The sequence below is a fragment of the Peromyscus eremicus genome, chromosome 8b (genome assembly GCF_949786415.1).
Source record: "Peromyscus eremicus chromosome 8b, PerEre_H2_v1, whole genome shotgun sequence".
Taxonomy (NCBI): domain Eukaryota; kingdom Metazoa; phylum Chordata; class Mammalia; order Rodentia; family Cricetidae; genus Peromyscus; species Peromyscus eremicus.
In genome coordinates, this window is record NC_081424.1 from 24,092,594 (window position 1) to 24,112,134 (window position 19,541).

The 19,541-nt window shown below is 34.8% G+C and overlaps 1 protein-coding gene across 1 annotated transcript in view; it reads right to left on the bottom strand.

Moving 5' to 3' along the window:
• The window catches only part of Trdn (triadin), a 319,941-nt gene that overhangs the window by 255,601 nt on the left and 44,799 nt on the right, over positions 1 to 19,541 (bottom strand). Inside the window, exons 5-7 of the mRNA XM_059272972.1 lie at positions 16,332 to 16,391; positions 4,142 to 4,207; positions 1,465 to 1,524 (exon numbers count right to left, since the gene is read on the bottom strand). Of these exons, the coding sequence (XP_059128955.1) occupies positions 1,465 to 1,524; positions 4,142 to 4,207; positions 16,332 to 16,391 (186 nt within the window). The remainder of the gene's footprint in view (positions 1 to 1,464; positions 1,525 to 4,141; positions 4,208 to 16,331; positions 16,392 to 19,541) is intronic.

The following is a 19,541-nucleotide window of genomic DNA, read 5'->3' on the forward strand; positions in this document are numbered from 1 at the left end:
CATGTCAGTGTGAGTTTGTGACAAAGAACAGGAGACTGACAAAAACATCAATGAACCAGATGAGTCAAATGTGAACTATGTAATGTGCGAGACAAAGAGTTAGCAAGTAATTGTATTAAAACCCCATATTAGTCAACCTAAGGTCATTATTTCTGTTCTGAGTTTGTGATAATTTTTTGTTCTAACAATAGGAAACACACATCTTTTCTCACATTTTTTTTTTTTTTACAAATATGATACTTTGCATTTGGCTTCTGGATGTTCAAACTTCACCTTTATGTTTAGTGAATACACTTTAACATTACTATAAGAATTTGAAGGGTTGTGGAGATTGCTTAGTTGGTAAAGTGTAAGCATGAGGACTTGAAATCAATCCCCTCATCCATATAAAAAGCTAAATGTTTTGACACAAGCTCATAATCCCAGCACCAGGAAACCAAATGCAAAGAATCATATTTGTAAAAAATGTGGGACCAGATATGTCTGTATCCTATTGAAAGAACAATAAATTATCACAAATTTTGGCTTCAGAATCTATTCTAAAAATTCAATTATTCTTATATGATATAAATAGTTATTTATTTGTTAGAGATACATTATTTTCCATACATAACTAGTTTCTTGATGGTGCTGGAATAAGATTGCTCCATTATATTATTTATATCAAACACATTTTAAAATATGAGGAAAACATTTACATTGAGGAGACATAATTGCTCTAATAGTTAAAATGTGAATTTTTTCAAACACTTAAAACATTGGGTAGGCCAACTTAGGGCAGAAAAAATACAGCTCAATTAATTTTCCCAAATATGGAAGTAATGCTTTCTTGGGCTTTAAGCACATTATCACAGTGCTTTTTTTGTGCAAATTCTGGTTTCGTCACAGGGTTCACAAGACCAAAATGAAGCCACCAATCTACTGTGCTCTTTAATGGATTTCCTGTAGGAAAAAAAACTGGTTTCCATGCTTATTCAACATGAATACAGAATTTGCTTCCTGTTGTTGTTGTTCTGGATCCCCCTATATTCCCCATAATTTTCATGGTAGCCAAGGAGGCTAAAACGACACACTTTAGAACTTGCTTTGCTTTCTGTGAAATTTCTCGGCTTTTAAATACATTGGAGCTGGTTGTTGGGTGCAGGTGGTTACATTAGGGTCATTTCCCTATTTTTAGTCCAAACTTGACTACCTCTGCAAAATTGTCATGGGGATGACACCGTGGGATAAAGGTCATAGAGGACAAAATTCTGCCAATCACATGTGAGGACATTGAATTTTCCTTTCATGTTTTGAGATGATATTTTTTGATGTATTTGGTTTTCTTATTCTCTAGATATCCAATTTTAAATCATTGTATTTAAATGAAATGGAAAATGATTACAAACATTCAAGTTTCAGCCAAAATATACACTCTCGTCGTCAAGAGACTTCAAGGATGAAGATAATAAAGGTGAAAGTTACCTTTTGCTGTTGTCTTTGTCTCTCCTTTTTCTTTTTTCTCAAGTTTCTCCTTGTGGGTTGCTTAAACAGAAAATTAACATCATGAAATTACGATTCCCATATACTTTTTAATACATTTCAAATCCAATTTTCTTTTGGCTACCGTTTTATAGGCACCCAAATCATAGAACAACTGGGGATTTATGACACTGAGGGACTCATTTTAGGAATATAGTAATCAGTGGGTAATCACAGCATAGAGTACATTATACAATTTGACGTTAAGAAATAGAAAGTAGCTGGTTGTGGTGGCAAATACTTTTAAGAAGTACTAGGGAGACAAAGGCAGGCAGATGTCTGTGGGTCCAAGACTAGTTCCAGAACAGTCAGGGCTAAATAGTGGGACTTTGGCCAAAACAAAATAGTATGTTGAGAGCTAGATCTGTCACCTTTCTTTCATAGATTTCTACTCCAAGTATATAATGTTATCAGGAAAGAAATCCAAAAAGGAACAATTTTATAACAAATTTAAAGCGCACACACTGTGAAAATAATTCTTTTTAGCACTAATAACAAGAAATGATATTATCTTGACTGAAGACTGATTAACCAAGTGTTCCTCAACAGGAACACAATTGGCATTTGAGAAAAAGCAACTCTCCCACCTAAGGGGCTGCTTTAGACATTGCAAAGATGATGAGCTTTTTTAGTGCCTGCTTACCAATTGCTGGATGTCAATGTCATTTCACAAGCAAAACATTTCCCTAATGGGTAACACCTTTCTCTGAGAATCAACATCATTGTATAAGATAATTTAAAATGATTATTAAAATAATAAGGATTTTAATTTAAAAATATACTACATGATACCTGAAATATATCTTCCCCTTATTTGTTTAGTTAATTTATTTAACATGTCTGTGTTCTGTATGCACTAAGACATCCTAAGGTCTCACTGCTGAGGTTAAGATAATCTGAAATTTCTAATAGCATGTGCAGTATAGTCTCATAGTTCAAATAAACAGCTCATTTTTGGAAGTTGCCAACATTTCTGTATAGTGTATCCTAAGGCATAAACATCTTTAACTGGCATATAGGAAATTCAGAAAGCATTTTATTTCTGATTTTTCAATTTGAGTGAATTTTCTACATTTATAATTTAAGAGCAAATTTTTAAATATTTAGAGAAAACATTTAGCAATGTTGAATCTTGAAAATTAATAAGAACCACAAAAATGTTTGATTTTGTCAGGATATAGAACCCTATTTTCAGGATGTGGTATCTCACTAGCAGATGAGAAATGAACAAATATGTCTGAGACAGACAAAGAAGACAGAAGGAGCTTTAAAATTCAAGGAAATTATCACTAAGTAAATATTAATAAAAGAGCAAGTATTTAACTCTAATATTGAAGTGTGACTATGTAATAAGTAAGATTGGAGCATGTTTCTTCTGCTCTGGTTCATAAACATCACATCCATTCTACATATTCTATCTAACCTGCAGTGTTTCACAATCCTGCGAAGTCAGCTGGATCTATTATTGTGGGGGCCAATGCAATGCAGTCAAACAACAGCAAAAGTCAACCATAATCTTGCTTCACACAAAATGATGAAGCAGACTGGAGTCAATCAAAGAAAAATACAAACCAAGGAATATTTAAAAAAAAAAAAACTTAAGAAAGCTATTACTATAGAATAAATCTCAAATGAATGTCTTAATTCTATAGGACTATAGAAAATATATACTAATAATATATACTATATATAATAAAATATATACTATAAGAAAATGAATAAACACACACACACACACACACACACACACACACACACACACACACCAGGGGATGAATGGGCAAGAGATGTGAACAGTCACACAGGAAGAAATCTATAACACTAAAATCATAGTATGGTTGAGTCTACAAATAACAATAAGTTAAGGTATACGACATAAGATAGGCTTTTGCAAATACTATGAAGCTTTGTAAAAACAATGAAAAAATATGCGCAGATATGGAAAATTTTCTAGGATGAATTTTTGATTTAAGAAAGTCAGAATATAAGACACGCTAGATTTTGTATAAAATAAGGGCAAATAACATAAACTACTAATATGATAGTAAAGCATCATATACATAAACTCATCATATATTAATTATATAAATGTTATATACATATTAGTGAAGCTCTAGAGAGCTTCGCAAAACCTCACACAAGTGGCTGTGACAACACACGGGGCAAGATGCAATGGGAAATGTGAGATTAGAGCAGTGTGGGGAAGGTTTTCACGGTGCATCTTCACGATTCAAACAGTGAAGTTGGCTTGCTTATCCTTTCTCAATAAACAAACAATAACAAACAAATATGGTAATATAATAGGCAATTGAATTATATTAAAATCATTAAAATGGTTTTTTCCCTATAGAACTGACCAGTATTTTCTCAGGTAATATTCTCTAACAAGCACACAACTACCCAAGGATAGGCTGACATATTTCCTAAGACAAACTTGGTAACAAGAGCACAATGTGCTGTCGTCCAGAAACTCCTCTTTGGGAGTTCTAGTCCATGAAAATAAATATAATGCAAAATTTAGAAGAAGAAATCAACATTCTCTAAAGTCTAAATGTAACAAAGAGAAATGCCAAGGGAAAAAATCTTTAATGTTAGAGTGGTAAAAAGAATAACTACATACCTTTCTTATCAGGTTTTTCTCCTTCTTTGATTTTTTCTTTTCCTTTTTCCTTTTCTCTTTGTGAAACTGGAAAGAAGCAGATAATACCTTTAACTTAAATCAAGGGAATAAGTTATGAGATAGTTGCGTGACAGTTTAACTTATAAAGTACTTGTAGAAATCACCTTTTAGCTGCCATAAAGATTTATATACTTAAATTAAACTTTTGAATAATTATAGATTTGCTGTTTTGGTCCCTATTTTTATTCCGCATCCAAGCATAAGCAGTACTAAAATAGATCTGACAGCAAAAATAAGAATGTCTCTAAGTTTTTCAATCTTTAACTTAATAAATTTTAATCTCTCTCTCTGCCTCTCTCTCTCTCTCTCTCTCTCTCACACACACACACACACACACACACATACATATATATGTATATACATGTGTGTATATATGTATGTATGTATATATATATATATATATATATATTATATATATGAAGTCCAGCTTTGATAGTGGATGAATATCAGAAATATCAAGAGAGAAATGAAAGTGTATAGTCTCCTGAACCTAAAGCATAGAACAATGACTATAAACTGCATTTGTTAATACATTACAGAAGGAATACACATTAAATGTTTTTAAAATAATAAAAATGAGACTGGAATGATATTACATCTTCCTAAAGGAAACAAACTTAGAGAACTGTGACCCAGTCATTTATTCCAGGAGGATTCAAATCTTACCTTATTATTTATTCATAGTGCTTATTAATCAGCAAGGTAGAAATATAGAAATCAAACCAGACATCATTCTCTCTTTTCTCTTTCCTAATTTTATTCATTCTTTAAGATGTTTCAACCTAAGATTTTTTGTTTCTCTCTTACCCATCTTCTTTTATCCCCTACATACCATGTATTTACACAGGAATGTACAGAGAACATTTGTCAAGAGCTGAAGATTATCTTTGGCAAGACAAATACCTTCCCTTTCAATGGGATGTCAACACGCTAATGGATGGTGAATGCTAAACAAATAATTGCAGAGGTAGTTAATTACATTTAATGTAATTGCTGCAGAGAAACTAAGCAGGATGACATGTCAGTGTGGATAATGGGGACCTAATCTCATCTACATATTTGGAGAAGGCCCCTTGGTAGATGTGACATTGAAGGATGTGAAAAAGAAAAAGAAAAAAAAAAAAAAAAAACTCGAGGAAATTAACCTAGGCAGAGACTGTGAGGACAGGAAGGAAGAAGACCATTTCAGAATGTCCGACTAGCATGTCTGCTGTGGGCATGACAGTATTGTACCTTTTAATACCATAGTATTTTGTCTGAGGCAGTGAAACTTTTATTTAACAAAGCATGAGTGGGTAACAAATCTTAGTGTCCCACCCATTGCTTAGCATAGTATCTGTCACAAGTAGAAACTATCATATATTTAGAAATGTTTCGTTGTTCAAGTGATTTGATATTTGATTACAATCCAATCTCATCTGTCAGGAATTTTACCTTAAACTTTATATTAAGTCTTAACAGAGATTTTGTAGTGCTACAGGACACCAATGTCCCCCGTGTGGCATTTTTCTCTCTGCTTGTTTGTGTCTTCCATCTTGAATTCCCAAAACCATATGTCCTCATTTTCCATCCCCCGCTCTGTTCAAGTTTTTCCTCTGTAAATTTCTATCCTATCTATGTTTACTTTGGAGAGCAATTACACCATCTGTTTATATATATATATATATATATATATATATATATATATATATATGTAATAATGTTGCTATTGTTTATATGTGACTTTTAAGGGAAGCGCACATTACACCTTTGTAGACCATGTTAATGCCAGAATCTGTCATACAGTACACTGTTAATAATATTTTGGAATATAGAAAATTCCAATATTTTATAATCATAGCTAATATCCTTTTTGCTTTCTATCCCTGAAAACTTTAATAGCTTATTAAAATTTCTTAAATATAACCTAGAAACAGGAAGGTGGAACCCACCTCAGAACATCCAGAAACTGCAGTTTTTTTCCCCTTCACACTTAATGGTTATTTTAGGTGCTTCTGAGAAACTAGTTTCAATTAAAAACAAAAAACAAACAAACAAAAAAACCTTCACAAAATAAGGGTAGGAAATCAGGACTTACACAGCCCACAAAGAACTCATTTTTCTTTCTTTGGATCATTGTTAATTAAGCTGACATTCAAAAAAGAAATTCTTGGCAAAAAACAAAGCCTCTTTTAAAGTTTCTCTAGGGGGAACTAAGTTTATGAGAGATAAGCTGTGCATTCAGAGCCCTGACTGAAAAGACCCCCAAGGGAACACCTAATCTGTGGCTCTGCCTCTGCACCTCAGACAGCCGGCTGTCCATTCCACTAGCAGATTTTCAGATTGACATGTGCACAGGCATAAACAGGAGAATTAATACAAAATCAGAAGAGCAAAGGGGCTGAATTCAGACTCAAATTAGCATATTAACTCCTCATTCTTGTTACCCAGGGGAAAAAGCTGGTTCCTTCAATCAAAATTTTTGATTTACTGACACAGTGGTACATACTGGAATTTCATTATCCCCCTTCAGAATTAACTCCACAATTCAGCTTACTGAAACAGCTGGACCCAGAGGCCCTAGGGAGCTTTTCAAAATGGCAGAAAGCCACCAAAGCTGTTTGGACTGAAACTTCAAACTTCGGCAAGAGTGTGCTCAAATGCCAAGGACTGAAATGACTTTAGACCCAGCAATGCAGCAGTCAGTAGCCGGTTTAATAATCACTTTGAAATAAAAATATTATGCTACAGTAACAACAGTGACTAACTTTGCTGATACAACTCTGCTAAGAACCTGTCACCCACATGGAAAACAAAAAGCCATCTCCTGGATGCCAACCTAGACTGGCAAGTTATATCTTGGTATAGGTACTTTTAACCCAGGGCAAAATAAGCTTTTGCACCTGTTAGAGCTTATTTTGATTGGCATTCTTATTGACATGAAACAAAAGAGCCTTTGGTAGGCTCATAATTGAGAGCAAATGGAATCCACCAGTCGGAGTGGCTCTGTGGCTTGGCATCTGTGTTTGGCACAGCGTGCCGTTTCTGCTCTTGTCAAGACTGACCTTTCTCTGACCAGAACATTCGGCTCAGCTCAACTCTGGAGCACGTTGTCTTCCCTCCCACACGGCTCCTCTCCAGCTCTCCCCGAGCAGTGCTGTGTACTTCTGCACTGTATCCCAGCAGACACCAGAAAGACTTCCATGTTTTCTGAAGATTTCACAGGTCGCAGTGTGTCAGACCTTCTAGGTCTTAGTAGCTACAACATGCCCTGAGGGTCTCTTCTCAGAGTTCGTCATCAAAAGTTTTGGTGCAAAATTGCGTTAAGTGTAAGTTATAGGCTATTAATTCTCCCATCGATAAGTGACAAGAAACTTAACCTTTAAGCTCATTTTTGACTTCAGAACTACTGAATACTACTATTTTGAGCAATGAACATTACAGCCTTTAAAGTAAAAGCTTTGAGATACATGGTTTTACTTGATAGAATTTTTTTTACTTTTATTATAATAAATTTATTTTTGATATTTCTAGTATTATTATGTAGATATAAGTAGTCAATAATTTTGAAAAGTTGAATATTCCAACAGATTCATGTATAACTCATACATATTAATGTTTCAATTCCTTAAGTGGTTATTCAATACCAAATGATCCTTCCTGAAAACATACATGAAAGTAACAGTATGTGGGCCGAACAGATTAGATTTAGTAAAACATATGTGTATACATATACATATGTGCATGCAATTATTTAAAAAGAAACCATGAATTTGAAAGAAAGAGGAATACATGAAGGTGGGGTTGAGGGAGGAAAGGGTAAGGAGAAAACTTGTAATTATATTATAATGTCAAAAATTAACAAAGGATATTTTTAAAAGATGCCATAGAACATGTTTATTATTTGACAATTTCATACATTGTTATGTTACATTTTGATCATATTCATTCCCTTTTTCCAATCCTCCCAAATCTACTCCCAATTCCCTACCCAGTCAACTTGGGGTCTTCATTTTTTAGTATATCAAGGTCAATTAGTGTTGCCTATATATTCTTGGGTATGTGGTCATCCAGTATAATTCTTTTTTCAAATAACTTAGTATATTAGGTTAGATACCTTCTTCATAAACAACAGCTTACCACACCAAGAACTTTTAAATCTTAACATTTTGAACACACCCTTGCAGGAGTTTGAAATTTCTGTCTGCATTTGTTATTTTTCTACTTTTGTGATAAAACACTTTGGCCAAGGCAATTTACAGAAGGAAGGGCTTATTTTGTGCTTATGGTTCTAGAGGGAAAAAATTCCATCACCTTTATGTTGAGGAAGTATGAAAATGAGAACAAAGAACGGTGGCAGCAGCAGTTTGAACCATAAATACAATTGCTGTATTATTCTAAAGTGATATCATGAAATTCAAATATGTAGGCTCAATGCTAATTACCAGTCAGGGTGATAGGACCTTAGTCCTATTTCTGGTACTGGGAGGAGACAGGGAATTTTGAGAGTCCAGTAAGGTCATTAACTGGAAACTACTCAATATTGATTTTAAGAGTCCTCAACTTTCTTGAATTACTATCCAGAAAGTGGCTTCACAAATCGTTGCCCTGACATGCAGTCATCAATCCAAATGGTTCTGTCAATCACCTTGACAGTAAAACATGACTCAGGAAAGCTGTCTGTTGCAGAGACTTTATAAATATAAAACCTGCTTGAAATTTAAATAGACACCATGGTCTCCCTGACCATTGTCCATTTTCATCTACCCATTGACAGATACTCTACTCTTCATTGACAGGTTGGCCATTTCCAATTCTCATCCTCTGAGGATGCCACATATACTCTGTAAATAACTCTGCCTGTCTTCTACAGCATATTCTATGCATCTTTTCTGAATTCTTTTTGTGGAAAATGCAAGAGCCAGAAAGCTAAGTAAAAGCCAGAGAGAGATTCCAGTGACAAAAGGATACAACAAATTCATCTTTAACCCTTTAAAAGTAAGTTCTATTTCAGCCACCACTACAGAAAAATAACAAATATATTGTAGGTCAGTGTATGCAAATATATGTGTAATTCATTTTGAAAATAACTGGTAGAATTTTAATTCTGTACAACCAGGAAAAATAATCAACATACTTATAAAAATATCACTGAATTTTTTTTCTAGTACACTAGAAATGAATTCTGGAATTCATACATTTAACAAAATTTGTCTTGCCCATTCTTTTTAAGGGAGAATTTATTATTTTAACTTAACATGGTCCTTTTGAGAGTTTATGTGTCTTAGAAGCTGGCACTGTAGGTATATGTCACTACACCCTTCCTTCAGTGTCATTTCAACTTGCTTTACCCTGAAGGAAAAAGATGTTGAACACATTATTAAATACATAACTATGTATTGGTCATTTATATTCCTCCATTTGATAACTGTTTAATTCATTAACTCATTTATTGATGAGATCATTTGATTTGGAGCACTTAGTTTGGGGCACTCTTATAGATCCTTGACAGTAATTCTATGACATGTACAGTTGTAAAATATTTTGTTCTATTCTATAGGCTGGATTTTCACTTGGCTGAATATCAGTTTCAGTGTGCAAAATCTTTCTGACTTCCCAAAATCCCATTTGTTAGTTTTTGGTTTGTTTCCTGAGTAACTTGAATCCCATTCAGAAAGTCTGTGTCTGTGCTTATGTCTTCAAGGGTTTGGTCTAAGTTTTCTTGTAGCATCATCAGAGTTTCAGGTCTAACATTAAGGCCTGGTATATGTAGAGTTGATGTTGGTGCAGTGAGAAAGATACAGTGTAATTTCATTGTTTATCTGTGGAAATATAGTTTATTTAGCATATTTTTTGAAGAACTGTCTTCTTTCCAATGTATACTTTTTATACACCATTGTCAAATTAGGTGGTTGTAGCTTAATTTCTGGGTATTCTGTTCTGTTGATTGGTCTATGTGTCTATTATTGTGCTTATACCACATAGATTTTGATATTATGGCTTTTTAACTTAATCTGAGATGCCTCCAGCATTGCTATTTCTGCTTAGGATTGCTTTGACTAATCAAGATCATTTGTGATTTTATATGAATCGTAGGATTTTTCCTTTGAGCTCTGTAAAGAATGTCATTGAAATTTTGATGGAAGATGCATTTTTTACAACACTATTTGTGGGAGTATAAGAAGTCTTTAATCTCCTGTTGTCTTCAATTCTTTAGTGTCTTGAAATTTTTCTTGCAGAGGTCTTTAAACTCCTTGGTGAAATTTAGTTCTAAGTATTTTTTTTTTCTGAAGTTTTGTGAATGGGATTTTTTTCCCTCTAATTTCCTTCATCACAAACTCATTATTTGCATCTGGAAAAGCTACTGATTTATATGCTAATTTTCTCTCCTGATACTTTGCTGAACCTGTTGCCATGCCTTTCTCCTCTTAACTGGCTGTAGACTCTATGAGCCAAAATAAACTCTCCTTTCATTTATCTGCTGTTGTCACATTTTTTTTCACAGCCGTGGGGAAATATTGAATGCACACTTTTAAAAGAATCATAAATACAGAGGTGGCATGGTGCTGCAGGTAACTCACTGACATATTTAAAAGCCCCTCAGTCTGTGGTCACATGGCTATTGAGTAGCGTCCAACACTATAGACAGTGAATTTATTGTAGATTGGGAGGGAGACTGGTCAGTTTCTGTTGTCGGATGTGTTGTTTGCTCCACGTCCACAGTGGACATTCTTTCACTTGAAACACTCATGAGCTGTGGGTCCAAGACTGCTTTCTTCATCTCCATCTGCATGTGTGTGTATTCATGCTTTTTAGCTTGACAAGTACATATTATAAAATCTTGGGCTTTACAAAAAAGCTATTTTTTTCAAGACTATTGTGACCTATGAAAGTTTTCATTACAAACTGTCACCCTCCTATGGAAAGAGAATTCTTTGTGCAAATTTGTGTTAAATCTTACCACTCAGAACCTATAACTATTCTATTGTAGTGAACTCATTCCATGAATTCTTGAAAGGCCATTTACTTGACTGATATTTGAGGTAATAACATTTAGTAATCCAGGGAGAGGTACATGATGGTTGTGTTTCTTCTAAGCAAATGTAATGTTCCACTGTATTACTCACTACACAAACTCAATACAAGGTCATAAGAACATATATTATTCTCATAATAATTACAAAATAAATTCCTACTTCTTTTATGGGGAAATATTACCAAGGTTAATTTAGTTTAAAGGCAAGTATTAACTAACATGTCAGAGCTTATGCTTAGAGCCATAACCAATATATATTACTAAGCTTACTCTTTAACTCCAAGAAACTGTCCTATTCTTTCCCCATGATAAGCATCAAAGTAAACAAAGGGTCAAAACAGAAGAGTTAAATTAACATCTTATAAATTTAAAACTTCTAGCATAAAAATCTATAAAAATTATCTTTTTTTCTATGCATAATAGTCAGAATTGAAATGGATTATGGGACTCTTTAATATAAATCACTTAAACTATTTGAATGGATTTGTGTTAGAAATCTGCATTCTCTAGCATTACATATTATTTACTTTTCTGTTTCTTTGATGAGTAAATATTCCAGGCATAAAGTTATCATGTATTACTAAAGTCTTTTTATAAATCAGAAGTTTTTGCTTTTGTTTTGTTTTTATAAAGGTAGGGGCAAAAAGGAAGCAGAAGGAAGGGAAAGAGGAAAAGGAAAAAAAAGAAAGTAAAAGAGTGTATAATCTGGTTTTCGTTCCCACCAAAGCTTATCTCTCCACACAATACCTCAGCTTTAGTATATTCTGTCTTTTTAAACAAAGACATTTGTTTATAATGATCACAGGTAACCATATCTTAAGATATTACAAACTTTTCTATAAGGGTTAGAGTCATTTTAATGACAATGTAAACCATAACTAGCCCTCACATTCACCCACAGCCAAACTGGAATGTGACTTAGAGACCATTTCATTTATCTACATATATCAATAGGTCTAAAAGTATTCTTAAGAATGTAGTTAGAAGACTCATTGTCAGTAAACTATTGAGGAACAAAAACTAGACATTATTCCATCCTAATTACAGTCAGGAAACTAGAAAGCAAATGAAATATTCCATTCATGTTCCCACAGGGGAGAAAAAGTAGATTAAAATACTCAAGTATTTTTGGGCTCTATCTACCTATGTATGTATATATGTATCTATCTATCTATCTATCTATCTATCTATCTATCTATCTATCTATAATGTATCTATGTACCTATCTATCTATGTATCTATCTACCAGTCTATCTATATATCATCTATTTTTCTATCATCTATCTATATATTCATCTATCTACCTATCATCTATTTACTTACATACCTGCCTATCTATAGGTTATCTATCTATCTATCTATCTATCTATCTATCATCTATCTATCTATCTACCTATCTACCTGTTTGTCTATCTCTTCCTCTCTCAGAATTGTTTGTTTTACTCAGATACGTTTGGTTTACTCAAGAAATAAATTCACATGACTAATCTCCAGGATAGGCTTTGAGAAATTTATTTTAAACTTCAGCCAAATCCACTCTTTTAATTACAGGAGACTCAGTGGTTTAATAAACCTCCACAGCCCACTGCTTAAAGACTTTGACAGCAGGATTCAGGGAGCTAGGTCCAAAATGCAAATGTTTCCATCAGCATCACCATACTCACTCCAGCAGTCTTGCTGCTAAATTACAATGGAGTCTGCAAAATGAAGCGGTGGAGATGCTGACCAAGTGGAACCAGTGGAGTTTCTCTTTAAATTCAGGCAGAGAGAAGTAGCCAGTTCAGTTATGCTTCCCTTAATCAATCCCTGCTCAGAAGCAGTGTCCAATTTTCCTGGCCAAAAGAGTTAAAAACCAAAAAAGGAACACAGGCAGTAAGACAACATTAGCCCCTAAATACAAGCATAGACAAATCTCAGGTAAATGAGTGTCAGTGTTTTATTGTATAAGTTTTGGCTGACCAATCTGGAATTCAAACATTATGGCCATATATTTAATATCTAAAGGATTATCTGGGCACATCAAACAAACATAAGTAAATAAATTATGGTAGGTAGTTTCAAATGTAATTGGTTCCCATAATCTCATAGGGAGTGGCACTATTAGGAGGTGTGTCTGTGTTGGAGTAGGTATGGCCTTGTTGGAGGAAGTGTGTTACTGTGGCGGTAGGCTTTGAGGTTTCCTATGTTCACAATACTGCCCAGTGTTTCAGTCGACTTCCTGTTGCCTGCAAGATACAGAACTCTCAACTACCTTTTTAGCACCATGTCACCTGTACAACACCATGCTCCCCACTAAGATGATAATGGACTGAACCTCTGGAACTGTATGCAAGCCACCCGAATTAAATGTTATCATTTATAACAGTTGCAATAGTCATGGTATCTCTTCACAGCAATGAAAACCCTAACAAAGACAGAAGTTAGTAATGTGAGTGGGTTATTGTTGTGTTAGACCTGACCATGTTTTTGTTTGGAGTAATATGGACTTTGGGAGCTAGGGTTAGGAAAACAGTGGAATGCTTTAAGTACTACTTAATGGGCCATACTAGTAGGAGCATGAAAAACAGTGGTGTTGAGTGTGATTTGGTGAACTGTGAGCATCAAGAGGTTTCAGAGGAGAAAAATGTTAGTACGTGGCTTAGAGACTGGTTTTGTGATATTTTGGTGAATAAAGTGGCTGCATTGTACCCTGTCCAAAGAATCTGCCTGAGCCTAAAGTGAAGAGTTTTGGACTAACTCTGATAGCAGAGGAAATCTTAAAAATCTTTAAACAGCCTAGGATAGACTCTGTTTTGTGTTTTTTTAGTGTTAAATTTGATGGTTTATAATGAAAAGGAGCACACTGAGCAAGGAAAAATGTTTGAGAAGAAAAAGAGCACCACAAAGTGGAATGGAGCTAAGTCCTATGTTCAAGGAGAAAAAGGGATTAAAAAATGGAATAAAGGGAGTGGTGACCTCATAGTAAGATCCCACCCGGCTAAGTTTCCAACCTGTGAAAAAGAACTAAAGAAAAGCTTAGAGCCAGATGTCGTGGTGCATGTCTTTAATCCCAGCTCTGGGAAGGCAGAGGCTGGCAGATCCCTGAGATTGAAGCCATCCTGATTTATAGAGCAGGTTCAAGGACAGCCAAGTTTAGACAGTGAAAGTAACAATTAAAAACAGAAAGCTGGTGAAGCTATAATTGAATGAAAAGTCCATGTTGGAGCTCCAGCAAGCAGCCGAACTTGGCAGCTTTGGCCATGTGGTTCTGACTTTAGAGTTAAGGATAAAAGAAATGGGTTAGGGAATTTTCCTCCATGCTTAAGGAAAGCTGCTGAGGCCAGACATGTGTCAGGAGTGTCCCTGAATGGAGGCTTAAAAAGGCCATAGTGTGAAGCTGTGAAGTTGAAGCCTGGATTGCATTGGAGACCCCAAGAGTTTAGAAATTCCAGAGTCATAGGAAACTTACTGAGGAGAGATGCTAACAGGGCATGGAACTAGCCCAAGAGAAAGAAGTGTATTTCAGTCAACAAAGCTAAACAGAGTTGGAGATCTGAAAAGCATGTTGATGTCAGACATGGAGATCCAGACTTTGGAGTTTGCTCAGATGGTTTTCCATCACACTTTGGTCCAGTATGCTCACAATGCTCCCTTCCCTACATTTTGGAATGGTAATGTACATCCTGTGCCATTATATTTTGTAATTATGTGATCTGCTTTTTGATTTTGATTTTACAAGGGATTACAGTTAAGAAATTGCATGATGTCAGAAGAGACTATGAACTTTAGACTTTTAAACATTGTTGAGACTGTGATAGACAATGTGAAATTTTGAAGTTGGACTAAATGCATTTTGTATTATGATATTGTTACAAGTTTATGGGGACCAGGGAATGAATGTGATAATTTCAATGTAATTGGTCCCCATAATCTCATAGGGAGATTAAGACACAACATATATTTATAATTTAGACATCCCAACATAGATAAACATGCTATTGCAAGCTAATAAGGGCTTCTAGTGTTTGAAAACTTAAGTATTTTCCACTATGCTACATGTGACAGCTAATTTTTACAGTAGCTAATTTTTAATATAGTAAATACATTTGCTTTGTTTAATTTTGCATATGGGAGGTTCAGGTAATTGGAACTCAGATTTCTGCCCATGCTATGTATGCAAGCATTCCTCTATTTGGCAACATACCCACCTTTTCCAACAATTAATTTTTATTTCAGGGAAATTATTTTATTATTTTTCTCTGTATTCTATAAGTATGATAATGGAAATGTTTTTTTTTTTTACCCCCTAGAACATCCAAAATTATATATAACTGCCCATTTGCAAAACCTGGTCATGTTGAGAAATTTGTTCCTGTTGCATGCCCTTGCTCACTGTAAGTTTATTTAAAGTCTCAAGTCTTCAGGGATCTCCCCTAGAAAACTAACACTTGTCAAATGAGCAAGGAAGTATTAGCCCTTACTGAAATGCTTCTATTGCATGGCCATAGTCTTGGATTCAGAATGGCAGAAAGGACTATTAATTTTCATGTTGTCACAGTCTATCTACCCCTTGAGGTTGTAAAGAGAGCATGGGACCAGGGTATTCCAGTGACATAATCTAAAAATTCTACATGTCTGAACCAATGATTATGAAAGCATTCAATGGCATGTCAAATTCATGTTTAAAATGTGAACTCTGAATCATTATAGGAAATGATTAAAAGAAAAAATGATTGTTAAGTAAAATGATATACTGTTATTTATTAATAAAAAGCCATTAAAAGTAAATATTTTCACCAATTTTGAAGTTGGTTTGATTTCTATCATTGAATGTTACTCAGACACTCATACCTGGAATTTAACCTCAGAAGAAAAAATTGATGTGAAAAATACCAAAAATTTAGAAGTAAAAATCCTTAACCATGAAAATATTTTTGCTCCCATATGAATGTACCCAAAAAAAGGGTACCTCTTCAAAAGTAGGGTAAAGAGGAGGAAGCACTGGGGAGAAGAAGGTGGAGGAGGAGAAGGGGGAGGAAGAGAAGAAGGAAAAGGAAGAGGAGCCGGAGCAGAAGTTACGGGAGGAGGAAGAGACACAGGAGTAGCAGCAGTACCAGTATGAAATGAAGCTTATACCTTTAGTTTGTATTTTCTTCTCAGGTTTCTCCTGCTTTTCAGGCTTTTCTTTGTGTATTTCTATAGAAACAAAGAATATGTAGTTTAAAAACTTAAAAAATGTATAAAATTTAAACCATACCAATGAGCTAAACATTTAAATTCCATAACAAAATATGAAATTATCTAATAAGCTTGTGTTAATCCCAAAGATGGAAGGAGAGAGACCCCCAACCCCAATCATCATGGCCAAATTAATTAAAGCAAGTTTTTTTACTCATGTACATGGGCTGCCTCTCCTTAAGGTGGGGTTCAAAAGGCCAGTACTAGAAGTGAAGAAAACATGTTTTGTTATATATATATATATATATATATATATATATATATATATATATATATATATATATAGCTTAGGGGTAGGGAGTTTCTAAATGGGAGATTTGACAGTCAAAATAGCCAGGGTTACAGCAGCAAAACGTAAGCTAACAAGTTAGTCATAACAACCTCTTGAAACAAAGACATCATTGCAAGGTGGTCACAAGGTGATCACAGCAGCAAGAGGTCATAACAACCTTTTGAGACAAGGGTAGGGGTGCAAGATGCTTTTGAAACAAAGGCATGATTGTCATTTCCTAAAACAGGCAGTGTATAACCATTTTTATATAAGGTTACAGTTGGGGCATGGCCCAATCCTTGAGAAACAGAGTTTTAATCATAAGCAAGAATGAGCCTAGTTTGTCTTTACCATAAGACAACTTCCAAGCCTAAGATGGAGTCAGGCTGATCCATCCCTTGCTGTGGTCTGAAAGATGCTTGTTAATAATTACCACATAAAATTATTTCTTTATGGAAATAAAGGACAAACTGGAATCATCTCAAAATCAGTCATTTAAAAAAGTGAGAATTTAGCCGGGCGGTGGTGGCGCATGCCTTTAATCCCAGCACTTGGGAGGCAGAGGCAGGCGGATCTCTGTGAGTTCGAGGCCAGCCTGGGCTACAAACTGAGTTCCAGGAAAGGCACAAAGCTACATGGAGAAACCCTGTCTGGAAAAACCAAAAAAAAAAAAAAAAAAATGAGAATTTACACTGACAGAGATACCTGTCACCATTTCCAGAAAAATGATCACAAACTCTGTCCTTAACTTTAATTAATCTCAATGTAAACTGAGATTCTTTAGTATGAATTTTATTTATATTTTAAGGAAGACTTGGGTTTTTTTTCATGTTTAATTAAGAATTTATGAAGTGAACTGTTGCCATTAACAGAAAGTATGTATATCCTAGAATTGTTGATGCCAAAATACGTTTATAAGTGGCATCTGGCATTGTACTTAAGCAACAATTATGACAATCATATATAGTACATTTCATAGTTAGCTGCATTTTTTTAAATATGAGATTTTCACAAATTTATTCAATTTGCAGGTAGCTTCATTATAATATATTATAATATATGTATATATATTGCAACGCCTTAGAAAATGAGGTTAATTCTAAATTCACAGTGAATTTGGAAAAAAAGTAAATTTGAGATGAAGATTTGAAAACTGTTATTGCTACTTCCAAAAGATTACTCATTCTTAGATATCATGTGCTTTCTTTAAGAAGGCCAATGGTATTTGTTTGTTTAATTTGTTTTTTGGCAGCTGGTCAGACATGACAGTAATTACTGTACATATTTAAAATTCCCATCTGTTCTTTTATATTTTCTTTGTTATATTTTAGAAGTCTACTATATCCAGACAAGCCATGCAAAAACCGTCAATATCCTGGGAAAAGAAAACTAATGACATTCGTTCCTCTTCTAAGCAGATATGCACACCTGTGAAGATCTTCCCTCAATCTCTACCATTAATCCATCATTTTAATATGTGCAATGCAATTTGTCCACCCTCATCTCATTGTGACTTTGAATATGGTCATCCAGTGCTGACGAGACTATGAATTCATTGATACCTCTGAAAAAAATTAGTCTGCAAGGCACAGGGACAAATCAAAGAGCATTTCTATCTGCCTGGCTTTCCCAGTTCTGTTTATTTCCTTAATGCCTCCACATTCAACTCCACAGAAACATTTCTCAGTTTAGCATTGTGATCTTAGATTAGGTGAATATGGTATGGTCATGCTGTGGGGGTGATTCTGTGCATTCAAGGATATTTTTCAGCAGCATCCCTGGTCTCTATCTAATTGATACTAGTAGTGCCATATACACCTTTTAATTGTGACAATGAGAAGTGTCTTTAAGTACCTGCAAATGCTTCCTGTCACACAAGATGAACCCTCATTGGGAATCACTACTCTAAATATACACAATAAGCAGTATCATATACAAACAAAATACATCATCAATGTTCCAACTTCACTGATAGACATCTGTGTATAGACTTATGTGGCAAGTCCAAATTAACACCTTTTATAAGAATAAAATGTATGAAGACAGTTTAGAAAATGAAGTATCTCTTTAATGATGTTTATATTAATCACATTTTGCAATGATGCTAGTTGGTGTGGTGATATATTGTATACCCTAATAAACTTGCATGAGGATCAGAGGACAGAGCCAGCTACTAGATTAGACATAGAAGTCGGGCAGTGGTGGCACATATCCTTAATCCTATCACTCAGGAGGCAGAGATCCATCTGGATCTCTGTGAGTTCAAGGCCACACTGGAAATAGTGCCAGGCAATGGTTGCACACACCTTTAATCCCACATGCCTTTAATCCCAGGAAGTGACAGAAGGGCAAAGAAAGGTATATAAAGTGTGAGGAAACAGGAACTAAAGCAGTTTAGCTGAGGCCCTTTTGGGTGAAGACTCAGAAGATTTCAGTCAGAGGATTCATGGAGTAGGTGGGGTAATAGGTGGTGGTAGTAGCTTTCTCTGCTTCTCTGATCTTTCAGCTTTTATCCCAATATCAGGCTCTGGGTTTTTCATTACAAGAAGATCAATGATTCAAACAATAAGTTAAAATCTGCCACCTGTGGCTGTCTTAATGAGTCAATTTGGGTAGATTACTGTACCAAATTATGTGAAAAAAACACTATCTAGGAGTTGCTGGAAGTTGTAGGAGATGTTATTGAAACCACCAATAATCAGCTAATCTTAAGTTGATTCTGAGTAGCTTGAGTGATTTCTCCAGGTCCACTGGAGAACTCTGGAAAGAAATCTGAGTTTTTCTGGCGAGAGCAAAATCCTGCCTGTGGCTTTGCTTCCTTCTTCTCTATAAGCACA